Consider the following 15,905-nt stretch of genomic DNA (forward strand, 5'->3'; position numbering starts at 1 on the left):
GGTCATCATCTATTACAGATATCATCTTCTGTCAGTCAGCTAGCTCTCTTCCATCACTGACTATTACATTTACCCTTTCCAGTTTCTACACATTTTCTACGTTTACACTTTCATGTTAGCATGTTTTGCCAACACCTTGGGAGGGTGGGTCAGGCAGCATGATGTAAGTAAAATCAGACATGTATTGTGACATGGTGCCACATCTGCATGGTAGAAACCACTGTAAGAAGTCTCACAACACCCCCAGGTTAAAGTCCAACAGGTTTATTTGGTAGCACAAACTTTCGGAGTCTCGCTCCTTCTTCAGGTGAATAGAAACCAAGACAGAGGTATTCTTTTTTCATGCTTTGCCTGGAAAATCATTCCTCTTTTGCCACTAGACACTGCCAGTGCTGGGAACTTATACAGTATTACTTAGATCTGACATGTATCATATGACAATGATGCCAGTATTTTTGTAGAAGAACAACATTTGCTTGGGTGGAAGATGGATGGGCAGAATGCACCTTAGGGCATTTACTAAGTTGTCTCTTACTCATAGAGGCTTTTTTCATTGAAAATATATTATCACATTAACTAGTGAATTGCTGACTAATGGATTTAATGTTTTTTTTTCCTAGTGCTTTACATAGTACACAATGATGTTTAAAAATTAATTACTAATTGATGCGGTTGATGTTCCAGTTTCCTGCTTCCTAGCATAAAGTAATTCAAGAACTAAGTAGAAAATCAGTTAAATGTTATTTAAACAATGAGATGTAATTATGCAAAGATTTTCTTTTTTTTTCAACCTGCTCTATTGTACGATCCAGCCCAGAGGCTCTAAAGCTGAACTCAACAGTAAACTTTAGGCAAAATGAGCAAGAAATGAGCACTTGATTTAAAACCCTGGGTCAGGCTCATTATCTGTATTTTAATTTACTGTATGCTTTGTGCTGTGGAGAAAGTTTACTGCAAATCAATAAGTGGGAAGGATTTAACAAGGTTTACAAGAAATGTATCAGTGGTGGGATGATGGGGTGAGTGATTGGAAGCACATTAGGAAGCTATGATTTCTGAATGTTGCATGTTTATAAAGTACTTTCAAGGTACTTAACTCAAACTTTACAATCTCAGTTGATGGCGATTCCAGGAATATCAAGATCCAAAAATAATGGGAAGGTAGAAAGCGCTTATCTGGTCATCAACATCATAGATCATAGAACATCATAGAATCACAGTGCAGGAAGAGGCCATTCAGCCTATCGAGTCTGCACCAGCTTTCTGACAGAGCACCTTACTCTTATGAGGCCCTACAACCCCACATATTTACCCCGCTAATCATTTATCCTGCTAATCCCCCTAACATACACATCATGGGACACTAATTAGCATGGCCAATCATCTAACATGCACATCTTTGGACTGTGATAGGAAACCAGAGCACTCGGAGGAAACCCACACAGAGAGAATATGCAAACTCCATACACACAGTCACCCAAAGTCAGAAACAAAGGGTGGATCAGGGTGAGGTTAGGACCGGTCAAGGACAGTAGTGGGAACTTGTCAGAAGAGATAGGAGAATAAATACTTTTCTTCAGTGTTCACCAGGGAGAGGGGCCATGTTTTTGATGATGAGAGTGTGATACAGGCTGATAGGCTGGAGGAAACAGATGTTCTGAGGGAAGATGTATTAGCAATTTTGAAAAACCTGAGGGTCGATAAGTCCCCTGGGCCAGATGGGATATATCCTAGGATTCTTTGGGAGGCAAGGGATGAGATTGCAGAGCCTTTGGCTTTGATCTTTGGGTCCTCACTGTCCACGGGGATAGTGCCAGAGGACTGGAGAGTGGCGAATGTTGTTCCTCTGTTCAAGAAAGGAAATAGGAATGACCCTGGTAATTATAGGCCGGTTAGTCTTACTTCGGTGGTCGGTAAGTTAATGGAAAAGGTCCTGAGGGATAGGATTTATGACCATTTAGAAAAATGCAGCTTAATCCGGGATAATCAACACGGATTCGTGAAGGGTAAGTCTTGCCTCACAAATTTGATTGAATTATTTGAGGAGGTAACTAAGTGTGTCGATGAAGGTAGAGCAGTTGATGTCATATACATGGATTTTAGTAAGGCGTTTGATAAGGTCCCCCATGCTCGGCTCATGAAGAAGTAAAGAGGTGTGGGATAGAGGGAAATTTGGCCAATTGGATAAGTAACTGGCTATCACATAGAAGACAGAGGGTGGTGGGGGATGGAAAGTTTTCTGACTGGAGACCAGTTACCAGCGGTGTACCACAAGGATCAGTGCTGGGTCCTCTGCTATTTTGATTTTTATCAATGACTTGGAGGAGGGGGCTGAAGGGTGGATCAGTAAATTTGCGGATGACACCAAGATTGGTGGAGTAGTGGATGAGGTGGAGGGCTGTTGTAGGCTGCAAAGAGACATTGATAGGATGCAGAGCTAGGCCGAAAAATGGCAGATGGAGTTTAACCCTGATAAGTGCGAGGTGATTCATTTTGGTAGGACAAATTTGAATGCGGATTACAGGGTCAAAGGTAGGGTTCTGAGGAATGTGGAGGAACAGAGAGATCTTGGGGTTCATATCCACAGATCTCTGAAAGTTGCCACTCAAGTGGATAGAGCCGTGAAGAAGGCTATAGTGTGTCAGCATTTATTAACAGGGGGTTTGAGTTTAAGAGCCGTGGGGTTATGCTGCAACTGTACAGGACCTTGGTGAGACCACATTTGGAATATTGTGTGCAGTTCTGGTCACCTCACTATAAGAAGGATGTGGAAGCATTGGAGAGAGTGCAGAGGAGATTTACCAGGATGCTGCCTGGTTTGGAGGGTAGGTCTTATGAGGAAAGGTTGAGGGAGCTAGGGCGTTTCTCTTTAGAGCAGAGGAGGTTGAGAGGCGACTTAATAGAGGTTTATAAGATAATGAGGGTGATTGATAGAGTGGACGTTCAGAGACTATTTCCTCGGGTGGATGTAGCTGTTACTAGGGGGCATAACTATAAGGTTTGTGGTGGAAGATATAGGAGGGATGTATGAGGTAGGTTCTTTCCTCAGAGTGGTTGGGGTGTGGAATGGACTGCCTGCTGTGATAGTGGAGTCGGACACTTTAGGAACTTTCAAGCGGTTATTGGATAGGCACATGGAGCACACCAGAATGATAGGGAGTGGGATAGCTTGATCTTGGTTTCAGAAAAGGTTCGGCACAACATCATGGGCCGAAGGGCCTGTACTGTGCTGTACTGTTCTATGTTCAAACCTGGGTTCCTAGTGCTGTGAGGCAGAAGTGCTAACCATGGCTTCTGTCTGATCATTGTGTGTTTAAATCTTTGTTGTGCTACAGTGGATGCTCCCGAAAATCCATTTGCATTAGTTCCATTCTCCGCAGTGTCATTGGAGACTTACTGTACCTCTGTAATAAGGATGGACTATTGGAAGTAGAATCCTCACTCAATCACTGCAACATGCTTCCTGATGGCTACTTTCAGAGTAGTATCAGTATTCGGTTATGGCAATGTCATACAGCCACCTATGAATTGGGGAACATGATAACCAAAAAAGGACAGTTACTGGTCACAGAGAAAGAAAACTGAAACATGTTCTAAATCAGTTAGCACTGCTGCCTCACAGCGCCAGGGACCCGGGTTCAATTCTGGCCTCGGTCACTGTCTGTGTGGAGTCTGCACGTTCTTCTTGTGCCTGCGTGGGTTTCCTCTGGGTGCTCTGGTTTCCTCCCACACTCCAAAGATGTGTGGGTTAGGTTGATTGGCCATGATAAATTGCCCCTTAATGGTAGGGGAATTAGCAGGATAAATATGTGGGGTTACGGGGATAGGACCTGGGTGGGATTGTTGTCGATGCAGGTCCGATGGGCAGAATGGCCTCCTTCTATAGTGTAGGGATTTTAAGATTTCTTAAAAAAAACAGTGGAAAAGTAGTTTTATACCAAAAACTAGGTTCTTCATATGAGACATTGAATCAAACTGGCCATTGTGGTAGTTTAGTTGAATATTAACAATTCAATAGCAATATATGAAGAAGAACAGAAAATTCTTTAAGTTCCACCAAAAAGAAGTGGATCAATTGATTGTTCATCTCCTTTTGTTTGAGCAAAATGGCTGCTACATTCACAAACGGAGCTGTAACATCAACTCCTCACATATGAAGCACATTGGAACTTTTCTACGAGTGTATTTGATGCAAAATGCTTAATTCTTCTGGACAGTAGATTCTTAATTTCACCTGTGCCTTCACATTTGAGAGTTGAGTGTGGATGAGAGTTGGTTTTCTATAGAGGGGGAGGGGAAGGGAAGCAAAACCAGAAGGGTCAGCATCCAGATTACACTTTGAAAATTCCGAGCAGCCAGTTGGAAAGTGGAATTGTCCATATTCCCTGGTGACTCGGCTGGCTTATTCAATGTATAGTTGAGCTCCACCAGCCAAGAAGGTTGCAGGTTCAAAGTAGAAACTTGTTAGTTGTTTTCAGCAGAACTGATGGAAGCTTCAGCTTCCCTAGGCTAGAGAAATGGAAACCATCCAGCTTTCCTGAACCTGATCAATATCTGACAACCGCCTACTGGAAATGAACATGTTTAAATACTGGGTGAGCCAGGGTTAGGCTGGGCTATGGTGAACAGTTGAATAACCTTCTGTTCAGCACTGTCTAGGCTAAAACCTGAGTAACATCTACTTGCACAAGATATTGGGAGGCAACTGATGCCTTGAGTAATTATCATCTGGAAGGAGTAATTTTGGAAGAGCAGTGGGGAAAATTTAGAGAGCAGGACAGTAGAATCAACAGAGGCCATGAAGTAATCAGTGTTTGTGAGATGGTGATGGTGGTTGCAGTATAGTGGAGTACAAAATAGGCAGAGGACATCCACATGGGTGGACTGTTAATTTTTTGGGTCGCTGCTAAAATTTTATTTGGGAAAATTGGAGGGGGAGTGGGTGATGGTGGTTGTGGTGTGGTAGAGTACAAAATACAGTAAGAAGTCTAACAACACCAGGTTAAAGTCCAACAGGTTTATTTGGTAGCAAAAGCCACACAAGCTTTCAGAACAGGCTGTTCCTTCATCAGGTGGGTGTTTGTGATCAGAACTCCCACCCACCTGACGAAGGAACAGCCTGTTCTGAAAGCTAGTGACTTTTGCTACCAAATAAACCTGTTGGACTTTAACCTGGTGTTGTTAAACTTCTTACTGTGTTTACCCCAGTCCAACGCCGGCATCTCCACATCAAGAGTACAAAATAGGCAGAGAACATCCCAATTGGTGGCCTGTGAAATTTTTAGGTTGCTGATAAAATTTTATTTGGGAAAATTGGATTTTGCATGACTGTTTTCATGCCTTTATAAAATACAAACCAATGTCAATTTTTTTTACAGAAATCAAATCCTCAGAATTTATGTTGGGAACCTTATTCAAAGTGGCAAATGATAGATTTGTTTTTCTTTTCTACTATAATATATTATTTTCCTGATGCGTTTATAAATGTAAGTTTTCTGGAAATGTTATTGTGCTAATCAAGGGGAAGGATTGCAGTGTTGAGGAATAGCACAGTTGTCTGTTTTGATAGAAATCACTTAATGAAAAAGGTCTGTTTTCCCTCCTTAATTGATGACTCACTAATGAAACAGTGGCAATGTGTGACATTGAAACATGCAAGTTTTGAGACTGCAATTTGTTAGCAAGCCACTAATTGCAGAGAAAATCAGGGGTATCTTCTGTTTCTCAGTAAATGGTGAATTTAATCCTAACTAACCCCCTGCTGTCAGCATGAAGCACTCTGGCAATTATATCATGGATTGGCTGGAGACATGCTCACTCCAGTCCATCCCACTGAAGGTCACTCTTACTGTGTCAGCGTGAACCTTTCACACTAGCTATCAAGACAGAACTCTCCGTTTTGTATTAATTCATGCCTAATTGTGGGTAGCGTACTGCTTTTGAACAGTTTTAAAGCTACAAAAATCCATAAGAGAAAGAACAGAAGTAGACCACTCAGTGCCTTGAATCCTGCATCTTCCCCAGTTTTTGTCTCGGCTTTCAGCAGAGGCTTCTCATCCAGTCAGTCAGGGCTGGATTTGAATCCAGAGCTTTGAAGGACAATATCATGGCCTACTCCAGTACTCGGACCCTTTAGTCTTATCACCTCTGTTTCATTCAGGCACTGCTGCCTCACGGCACTCGGGACCCGAGTTCAATTCCGGCCTCGGGTCACTGTCTGTGTGGAGTTTGCAAATTCTCCCTGTGTCTGCGTGGGTTTCCTCCGGGTGCTCAGGTTTCATCCCACAGTCCAAAGATGTGCAGATTAGGTTAATTGGCTGTGCTAAATTGACCCTTGGTGTCAAGGTAAATGCATGAGGTTACGGGAATAGGGCCTGGGAGGGATTGTTGTTGGTGTTGACACAATTGGGCTGAATGGCCTCTTTCGACACTGTAGGGATTCTATGATTTCCCCATCCCCATATTTGAGTAGGATGGGACACTCCAGCCTGCAGGAATAATCTTTCCACCAGTGCTGCTGCTTGGCCAAGCTGGTGGGGTAGGGTAGTGGGGGAGGAAATCTGCCTGACTAATGCTGCGATAGTAAATATTTACTACAAAACCCCCATTATTGACTATATTTATGAGGATTTTTCTGATGTTTGATAGAAATTAGCAGGGAATGGGCAGTCAACAAATTTTGTTCTTGTATGATACACCAAAAATTTAGGGAAGGTGGACACAGAGTATAAATAACAGAAGGAACATAACATAGTTACCAAGAAAGTAAAGAAATAAACAGCAAGCCATGCAATGATGCAGCGTTGCAACTGAGCTTTTGTCCACCATACCGCCAAAACAGCCTCATGGCGCCGGGGACCCGGGTTTGATTCCCAGCTTAGGTCACTGTCTTTGTCAAATTTACACATTTTCCTCGTGTCCGCGTGGGTTTCCTCTGGGTGCTCCAGTTTCCTCCCACAGTCTGAAAGACGTGCTGGTTAGGTGCATTGACCTGAACAGGCGCCGGAGTGTGGCGACTAGTGGAATTTCACAGTAACTTCATTGCAGTGTTAACGTAAGCCTTACTTGTGACTAATAAATAAACCTTACGTTAAAAATCCTGACGGATCATCAGGAAGGCAGATAATTGGAGTGATTCTAGAGGTTTTCACTGAACATTCTTTATGTGGTGTATTGAAGTTTAATCAACTGTAGAGTGAATACACCTCATTTTTAATTGATGTGCTTTCCTGCGACTACAAATTATCTGTGCCTCGGTTAAAATATTTGATTCATCAATGGAAAGCTTTTTTAATAAATTGCTTGCTAAAAGTTTATGGTATTTCATAATACAGTTGTTTACTGTGCCAATGTGTCCATAACTGAGTTAAAACCTGGAACTTAATGCAACATTTTATTCTTGCAGCTTCAAGTGTTGCCAATTCAGCGGCACCAGGAATATTCACAAGCTTACTACGTTACTATTTTCAACGGTAAAATAGATTACATGGCACCAGACCTCCTGGCTTTCAAACAACATTACCAGTTGTACTGGGGACACATCCTTTCCTTTTTGGAATATCTTGAGAAGAAATTAAGAGAGTACGATGTGCCAGTTGCCATTATACAAGGCCAGAAGTTGGCGGAGTTTTCAGTTGTCTTTGAGCTTAATTCACGGCCCAAATGGGAGGACCTGCTTCCTGTGTTGAAAAATAAAGAATTTGTGGAAGAGTTTGTCAAGCGTCCAGGCCAGCAGTACAAGGGGCCAGATGGCATTGAAATAGCAGCCACAAAAATCCAAGCTATCTGGAGGCAGTACCAGAGCAGGACCGCGTACCTCATAGTTTGTCGCCAGAAGTGGGCAGCAGGTGTTATTTCCATCTCCTGGCTCATGCGTGCTCAAAGGGTGCGGGTGAAGAAGACCCTAAAGCAGTCACGTCGGAGACACCTGGAAAATTTTCGCAGCAGGGCCAAGGTGTGTGGAGCTGCCAGCTGTTCTGCCAGCCCTCACTCTCCAAATATCTCCGCCTGAGCGCTCCTGTAAAGCTGTTCCCACATTGCCTTTCCCTGCACTTGTCTGAGAATCATATTTCATCCATCATCAGAGATGCAGCCGTTGAGGCTGCAAAGTCTGTCACTGTTTCTTTTTCTGCCTGAAAGAATGGTTCTGCCTTTCGCCACTTTTGGTCTGAACGTTTACATTGTCAAGAAAGTCAATTTTAAAGATTCCTACCTGCACTTGCTATAAGGCATTCTGAATTTGTTTGAGAAGCTCCCTCTCAAACTACAGCAAGCTCAGTACTTTATCGTACTGTATTTACTTTTTGCAGACAAGTGTGTTAATTAATGCTTACTTCACTTATGTTTAGTTTCTTTTTAATTCATATTCCATTAATTAAGCAAAGCACACTCCACAATCTCTCTGCTTGGAATACTGCTAGTGCATCATGTAGCGCTAATTAAATTAATTGGGGAAGATGTTTTAAGTATGTAATTAAATCAATTAATATAATTTATGCCTGGCTTGGTCTGACTGACTAAAGTGGAGCAGCTGAAGTTTAACTTGATGAATCTATTACAGCTTCTGTCACTGATCAATGCTCTTCTTGATTCCTAGCATCTGGCAGCCAACTGGAATCGCATCAAGGCCTCCAGGAGAACTATTATCCACATCCCATCATTAGGTATTGCACTTTTTTTTTGCCTGCAGATTCATCCACAACCTCTATTACCCACCACATTACAGGTCCTTGATTGAGTTCAGGAAGCCCCCTTGTTTTGTTTCAAATTGGTCTCGGTAGGAAGATGTTCTTCAGATGATGAGAGTAATAACACAAGCCCTTGCTCAAAACAGCATTTAATTTCAGGATTAAGCAAATAAAGTCATTACACGGGCCCTATTCGGATGAGAGGTGATTTGCTGTAATTCACTTTCATTTGTATGAAATGGAAGCTGAAAGGCTGCACTGAAATAGCAGATAATGTTTTCTATCCATCTTTAATGATATGAGAATTTGGGCTCCAGCTTGTTGTCGTGTTAAATCAATAAGTGGAGAATCTTGCTATATGTTGGGTTTAATCAAATGTGCAGTCAAAATGATAAGCTACATTGTCTGGAATTATTTAGTTCTAATTACTGTCAGATGGGAATCTTTATTTGCACTTAAGGCAAGGGGGTTCTGGTGCTGACAAAAGGAATGCTGTGCCACACTAAATAATTAAGACACTGAATAGTGGGCTCTGTGCTTAAATAATCTGTAGCTTTGAGTAAATCAGCACAAGCCCAGCAAATTAATTACTTTTTATTAATTCAGAGAATGGAAAGTCTGCAAACGTTCATTGCCTATTTATGTAGGATCTTTTGTTTTGTATTTCCTAGGGCATGCCGAGTCATTGAGAGCTTCTATGCCTGATATAGATACTCAGCAGAACCTACAGATGGGAAGGTTATGTGACATCAGGGGTGAGTGCTGTCACTGCCCGGTGTTTGTAAAGATAGTTTTGACTAATTACTGGTGTGCTCAAGGACAAGGTAACTTTATGGCTGTGACTTTCCCACTCCCTAGGCCAGCAAGCATTTAACCAGTGGTGCCGCCTGTACCTTAATATGTTTTGCAAATTTTACAGCAGACAGATACGCAAACTGTGTAAAGCTGAACTTTCTACAGAGAGAGAAACATGCTGAGTTTACAAAAAGTAAAGTCGTTAGTGTCCAAGATCGGAAACAGATTTGGGTTCAGACACTGTTTGCATATGGCATTTTTTGTTTTACTTTTGACTTCCCAATGTGGCATAATAAATGTGTATGCAGTTATGTTATATTTCACAGAGATGCTGTGACCAAGTAAAAGCCTGTTGTAAATTATACAGTAATTCCAATGCTGGTCCATATGGAAAATTGGCAGAAGGCAGAGAAATGTCCTTAATGGACTCTTGGGCTTTATAATCTGTGTTTCTGAATTGGTGTGTGCCTTATCATTCAGAGGTCTTTACTCAGTTGTGGCTGTGCACACATGCAGTCATGATGATGATGATTTCTGTGAGATGGGACTATTTAATGTTGTAAATTTAAAAATCACAATTTTAGGTCGCGAAATACAACATTGTGATGGTGGTTCAACAGAGAGCTCAGTGTCAGCCAGAAGATCGCAGGTTCAAGCCTCACTCCAGAGGTTTGAACTCGCAATTTAGACTGACATTTCAGTGCAGTAACTGAAGAACTACTGCGTAGTCTGAGGTATCCTCTTTCATATAAAACATTGGGGGTGATCTTATGGAAAAAACTCAATGCCGAACAAGCGTGAAAACAGGAGAGAATCACGCCGATTTGTTTCTTGGGCGTGCTCCCAGTCACAATCGAACGGCACATAGAAAACAAAAAGAGCCCAGATGTGATTCTCGCCAGTGGGGAAGGAGGCGGAGCCTATTTAACCAGGAAACTGCCTGCTGTGCTGTAGGAGCACCATTGCGGAGGTGCCCCGATCTCCCAGTGCACTGTGTACATAGTGCACACATAGGGCCACTGTCCGGCCCTGTTCCCAACAACCCGGGGGACTTCAATCGTCTCTGGTTGCACTGGCAAGCCCATCACATCTGGTCCCCATTGGTGGGGACCAGAAGTGATCCTCGCCGGTGAGGACCTCGGCCAGGACTCTCCTAATATATTCAAATGATGTTTTGCCGATTTTCACCAGCAAAATAGTGCCAGTAACGTCATGGCAGGTGAAAAACTGGACACAAACCCAATCTTACCAGCTCGCCACACCAATCAACCGGTGAGCCAAGCCGGTAAGATCGCCCCCACTATGTTTTATCCCCATCTTCCCTCAGGTGAACATAAAAGTTCCCAAGAAACCGGTTCTGCTTGATATCCAGGCCAATTTATCCCTCAGCCAACATTTCAAGCGTGCAATCTGGGTAACTTATATTATTGTTCTTTGTGGGAGTTTACTACATATAAACTGACTGCCACGTTTCCTACATTACTCTTTAAATGTAGTCATTGTTGTACTTGATTGGCTGTAAAGTGCTTTGGTATGTCCTGAGGAAGTAAGTGGAACTATAGACATTCAGGTTCTCATTTCTTGCTTAATTCAGATTGTTTTATTAAGTACATAACACATAAGAGGTGAGGGACTGACTTGGACAGCTCTTTTCAAGGAGCTAGCATAGATGTGACGGGCTGAATGACTTTCCTCTCTGTTGTCATATTCTACAATTGTGGATTATTTTTATTGTATACTTTTAAATATAAATAATATCAATAGTACAATCTAAATGCTGTATGTCTCCTTGAAAGATTGCAAGTATTTTCAATATTTTTTTATCTCTGTTTTTCTTTATAAAGGTCTGCTTTTTCTCCATCTCCTTTTATCTCTGGTTACTCCAGGAGTGGAGACAGGCCAACCTGGGTTCAGACTTTAGTATAACTGGCCACTAGGAGGTGTGTAGGGATTACTTTGGGTGACTCAACTCTCCAGTATGCCAAACATACCCTGACAACTCCTATTACAACTCAAGGGGAACCTTTTTTAAAGTTTAAAGTTTATTTTCTTAGTGTCACAAATAGGCTTACATTATCATTGCAATGAAGTTACTGTGAAAATCCCCTAATCATCGCACTCTGACGTCTGTTCGGGTACACAGAGGGAGAATTTAGTATGGCCAGTGCACCAAACCAGCACGTCTTTCAGACTGTGGGAGGAAACCGGAGCACCCGGAGGAAACCTACGCAGATACGGGGAGAACGTGCAGACTCCGCACACAATGACACAAGCCGGGAATCAAATCCAGGTCCCTGGTGCTCTGAAGCAGCGGTACTAACCACTGTGCCACCGTGCCGTCCAACTTAGCCAGAATACCCTCAATTTAATCCCGGGATTGATCTCCGTCAGATAAACGTTATGCTGCACGACTGGTGGCAAGGAAGAAGGGGGAAAAGTCATTACAGGACCCCTGTTTGGATACTAACCAGTGGTTCCTGTTGGAAAATATGTATGTGGATGTTAGGTGTGAATAGGAGCAGATTAGGCTTCCATGTGATGTTCGAGATTTAAGAGAACGGTCATTTTTCTTGAGAATTAAAAAGGTATACTTCATAACGTGATGCTGACATCCTCTCTATGTCTTTGTAGCAGTGAAATTATACGGAAAGACATTAAGAGACCTTGTTAATATTTATTAAGTAATGTGAAATGGCGCTATGTGTTAAAATCATCAAATCATTGCTGCAATCTACTGCAAAGCAATTGAGAACTTGGCTGGTGATTTTTAATTTCTTTATCGTTTACTTTTCACGCTAATAATTTAGAATGTAAGATTGTTGAGGTTATGAAAGGAAGAAAAATTCTCATTCCATAGGATGGAAATGTGAAAATGATTTTGTCTTCAAAACAGCCACGGTACACAAATTGATTCTCTGGTTCAAATTTCAGTCCTTTTCATGCTATGCCAACTGTAGTGACCTGCATTAACTATGCAGAAGCATTAGAAAAGCAGATTTTTAAAAAAGTATACTTGAACTTGAGATGCAGTTCCTTGGAATTAAATTACTCTTTTAAAAATATATACCTTCCATTTGAGTTTTCTCATTTTCAAAAAAAATGCACAGAATCATATGAATAACAATGAGATTAGTGCTTTTGTAAAAATAGCAAGATGCAATTTGAGAAGAAAATCATAAAAGTGGTGGATCAGAAATCCCTGCATCGGTTGAGTAAGATCCCTGCAAAGGATTAACCTGCCTCACACAGTAAAGAAGCTGCAGAAATCAAATTGACACGAGGATGAGGCTTGATAGAGGGAGTTAGAAATCAGCTCCAATCCTGCCTGCAAGGTTTTCCAAAGCACAACAAGGCCTACCATGGGGGAAAGCAGGGCAGCACAGTGATTAGCGCTGCTGCCTCACAGCGCCAGGGACCCGGGTCAAGACCCAAGCCTTGAGTGACTGTCTTTGTGGAGTTTACGCATTCTCTCCATATCTGCGTGGGTTTCCTCCCGGTGATCCGGTTTCCTCCCACAGTCCAAAGATGTCTGGGTTAGGTGGATTGGCCATGATAAATTGACCATTAGTGTGTTAGGGAGATTAGCAGGGTAAATATGAGAGGTTATGGGAATAGGGCCTGGGTGGGATTGTTGTCGGTGCAGGCTTGATGGATCAAATGGCTTCCTTCTGCACTGTAGGGATTCTATTATTCTAATTATTTTAATCATCTTTACAGGGTTTTATTAGGATCTAGCATAATGATTGACCCAATGTTCTAAGTGTCTTGGCTAATACTGAATAAAGTGACTTTTGAGAAATGTGGAAAGTAATTTCATTTCTAAGAATCATTTATGACAATCCTAAGCAGTGACTGTAATGGTGGTATATCCCATTATGACTATTGATACTCACTGCTGTCCTTGCCAGCAGTGGGTGTGTGTACAGACACTGACCAAACTTTTACTGGGCTGTTTAGTTGTTCACCATGGAGCCTTTTATGCTATAAAGTTTTTAATAAATGTTCTTATTAACTTGCAGAGATGTCAGCAGGTTTTGGTGTTCTGGTTTACAATTTAGTCCGCCATGAGGCAACAGTACTAAGGAAAACCCTTTCCAAAAGTCCGAAAATTTCAAATAGTGCTAACTAGTGAGTGAGAATAAAAGTGAAAAAATAACTAAGTTGCACGGACTTCATGGACCTTGTTGCCCAGGGCTCACTGGCCAGATATTGTCCTTAGGCTTCAGGTTGGACAAAACCTGTGTTTGAGTAGAGAAGGATGATGGCCGGTGATGTTGGAAGATCACTTGCCATTTCACACCATTCTGCTTGTTTAACAATTGTCTGATTTGGGGAAAGGAAAAATCATGTTCAGAACGTGCTTCAGTCTTTGGGAGTGGAATTTATTATCTTTAGCTTACAAAGAGAAACTAGCCCTCAAGATCTTTGGAAGCTTTGGCAGAACTCCATTTGGAGCCCAGTGGAACCACCACAAAACAGCAAAGAATCCTGTTGTATGTTTATAAAAGAAGTTCTCCACTTATCATCATTTTTTTTTGCACTGTGCGTGTGATTTATTTTACAAAGTGAATAGTCTATGGTATATTTTGTCTCTCTCCAGATGACAATATAGATGTTATCTATATTTGCCCACTTTGGATTAGTGAAGATGTGATCCAATACTACATGAAACTACTTGGGTTGCAAGAAGCTGTCAAAACGGGGATACCTGAGAAGGTAGCAGACATAGAAGATCGCCTCAAAGTCATAACCCCAGAGACAGTAAAGCAATTTCCTGTAAGTTTCTCCACTATCTTCATAAGGCTTGGTAAGTGAAGGGAGTAAAGATTAGAACAGAAACCAAGGTTCAACATTGCAGTAATGTACATGCTAGCAAATGTTATTTTTTAATGGATTTTCTTTTCCTTGAAGGATGACATTTTTTTTCCATTTCCTCTTCCTTTGGACACTCCACAGTAAGCATCATTCCTCAGTGGATATTCTCCCATAAGGATGGTATCAATGGCGCATCTTTAACTAAATGCGAGAGTAATTCTCCTTTATCACTCTGAGGTAGAACTTACCGCCTCATAGTGGTATGGTTAAGATCTGCAGCTCACACCACAATGCCATTAAAAGGATCGATTTACTGTACTATTCTCACCATGAACTAAAAACTGTACTATTCTCACCATGAACTACCAATAGCATCTAAGTGTTTGCATGATTCCTCTGACCTGCATCCTTGATGTATTGAGGCTAGTATAAGAATTTATATTTTTACAGGAAAATGGTCTATAAAATGATACAGGAAGGAAAATAAATTGGTAAGCTATAGAGTGGAGAGGTACAGAAAACTAATCAAGGGCATGGATAGGAACATACATAATCTGTGTAACCTGTGATCCAAGAATACTGCAGTTATAAATATTATGATTTGTGGTCGTAATCGAAATGTCTCTGCACACAAACTGAAAATAATTCTGAGAATAATCATAGTTTCTTCTGAACTTTGTTGCCAATTGTGTGTAAAACAGGAAAGACTAATGAGAAATGGGAGTTCGGGCAGTTCAAGGATTCAGATGTCGGTCTATCATTCTTGGAGGTTAAGTTCAAATCCAGCACAAGAATAGGGGATGAAAGTCTTCTATTGACTGCAAGTGACCTAGGCAAACTGAATTTGGCCAGTCTTAATTTGGTTCTGCGTGGGATACACCTATAGCGCATATGGAGATGATGTGTAGAGGATACAAAGAATTTCCACTAATGGTTGTAAATCAAGGGATGGAAGGGAACTTGGGGAAAATACAATCTCTAGGGAAATGGTACTGAGCAAACAGATGGAGCTGTGAGCTGGCAAGTCTCCAGGGTCTGTTGAATTTCATCCCAGAGTCATAAAAGAGGTGGCTAATGATGTACTAGATGTGTTGGTGTTACTGGTCCAAAATTTTCTAGATTCTGGAAAGGTTCCATCAGATTGGAAGTGGCAAATACAAACCCCCCCCCCCATTCAAGAAGGGAGGGAGGCAGAGAACAGGAAACTATAGGCCAGTTAGCTTGATGTCTGAGGTGGGAAAGGTTTGATATTTGATTTATTATTGTCACATAGAACCATAGAAAATTACAGCTCAGAAACAGGCCTTTTGGCCCTTCTTGGCTTTGCCGAACCATTTTTTGCCTAGTCCCACTGACCTGCACTTGGACCATATCCCTCCACACCCCTCTCATCCATGAACCCGTCCAAGTTTTTCTTAAATGTTAAAAGTGACCCCGCATTTACCACTTTATCCGGCAGCTCATTCCACACTCCCACCACTCTCTGCGTGAAGAAGCCCCCCCTAATATTCCCTTTAAATTTTTCTCCTTTCACCCTTAACCCATGCCCTCTGGTCTTTTTCTCCCCCAGCCTCAGCGGAAAAAGCCTGCTTGCATTCACTCTATCTA

The 15,905-nt window shown here is 41.8% G+C and overlaps 1 protein-coding gene across 1 annotated transcript in view; it reads left to right on the plus strand.

Moving 5' to 3' along the window:
• The window catches only part of iqch (IQ motif containing H), a 158,922-nt gene that overhangs the window by 54,636 nt on the left and 88,381 nt on the right, over nucleotides 1-15,905 (plus strand). The window contains exons 9-13 of the mRNA XM_078241235.1: nucleotides 1,079-1,088; nucleotides 7,413-7,954; nucleotides 8,597-8,663; nucleotides 9,359-9,442; nucleotides 14,083-14,258. Of these exons, the coding sequence (XP_078097361.1) occupies nucleotides 1,079-1,088; nucleotides 7,413-7,954; nucleotides 8,597-8,663; nucleotides 9,359-9,442; nucleotides 14,083-14,258 (879 nt within the window). The remainder of the gene's footprint in view (nucleotides 1-1,078; nucleotides 1,089-7,412; nucleotides 7,955-8,596; nucleotides 8,664-9,358; nucleotides 9,443-14,082; nucleotides 14,259-15,905) is intronic.

This window comes from Mustelus asterias, chromosome 24 (genome assembly GCF_964213995.1).
Source record: "Mustelus asterias chromosome 24, sMusAst1.hap1.1, whole genome shotgun sequence".
NCBI lineage: Eukaryota > Metazoa > Chordata > Chondrichthyes > Carcharhiniformes > Triakidae > Mustelus > Mustelus asterias.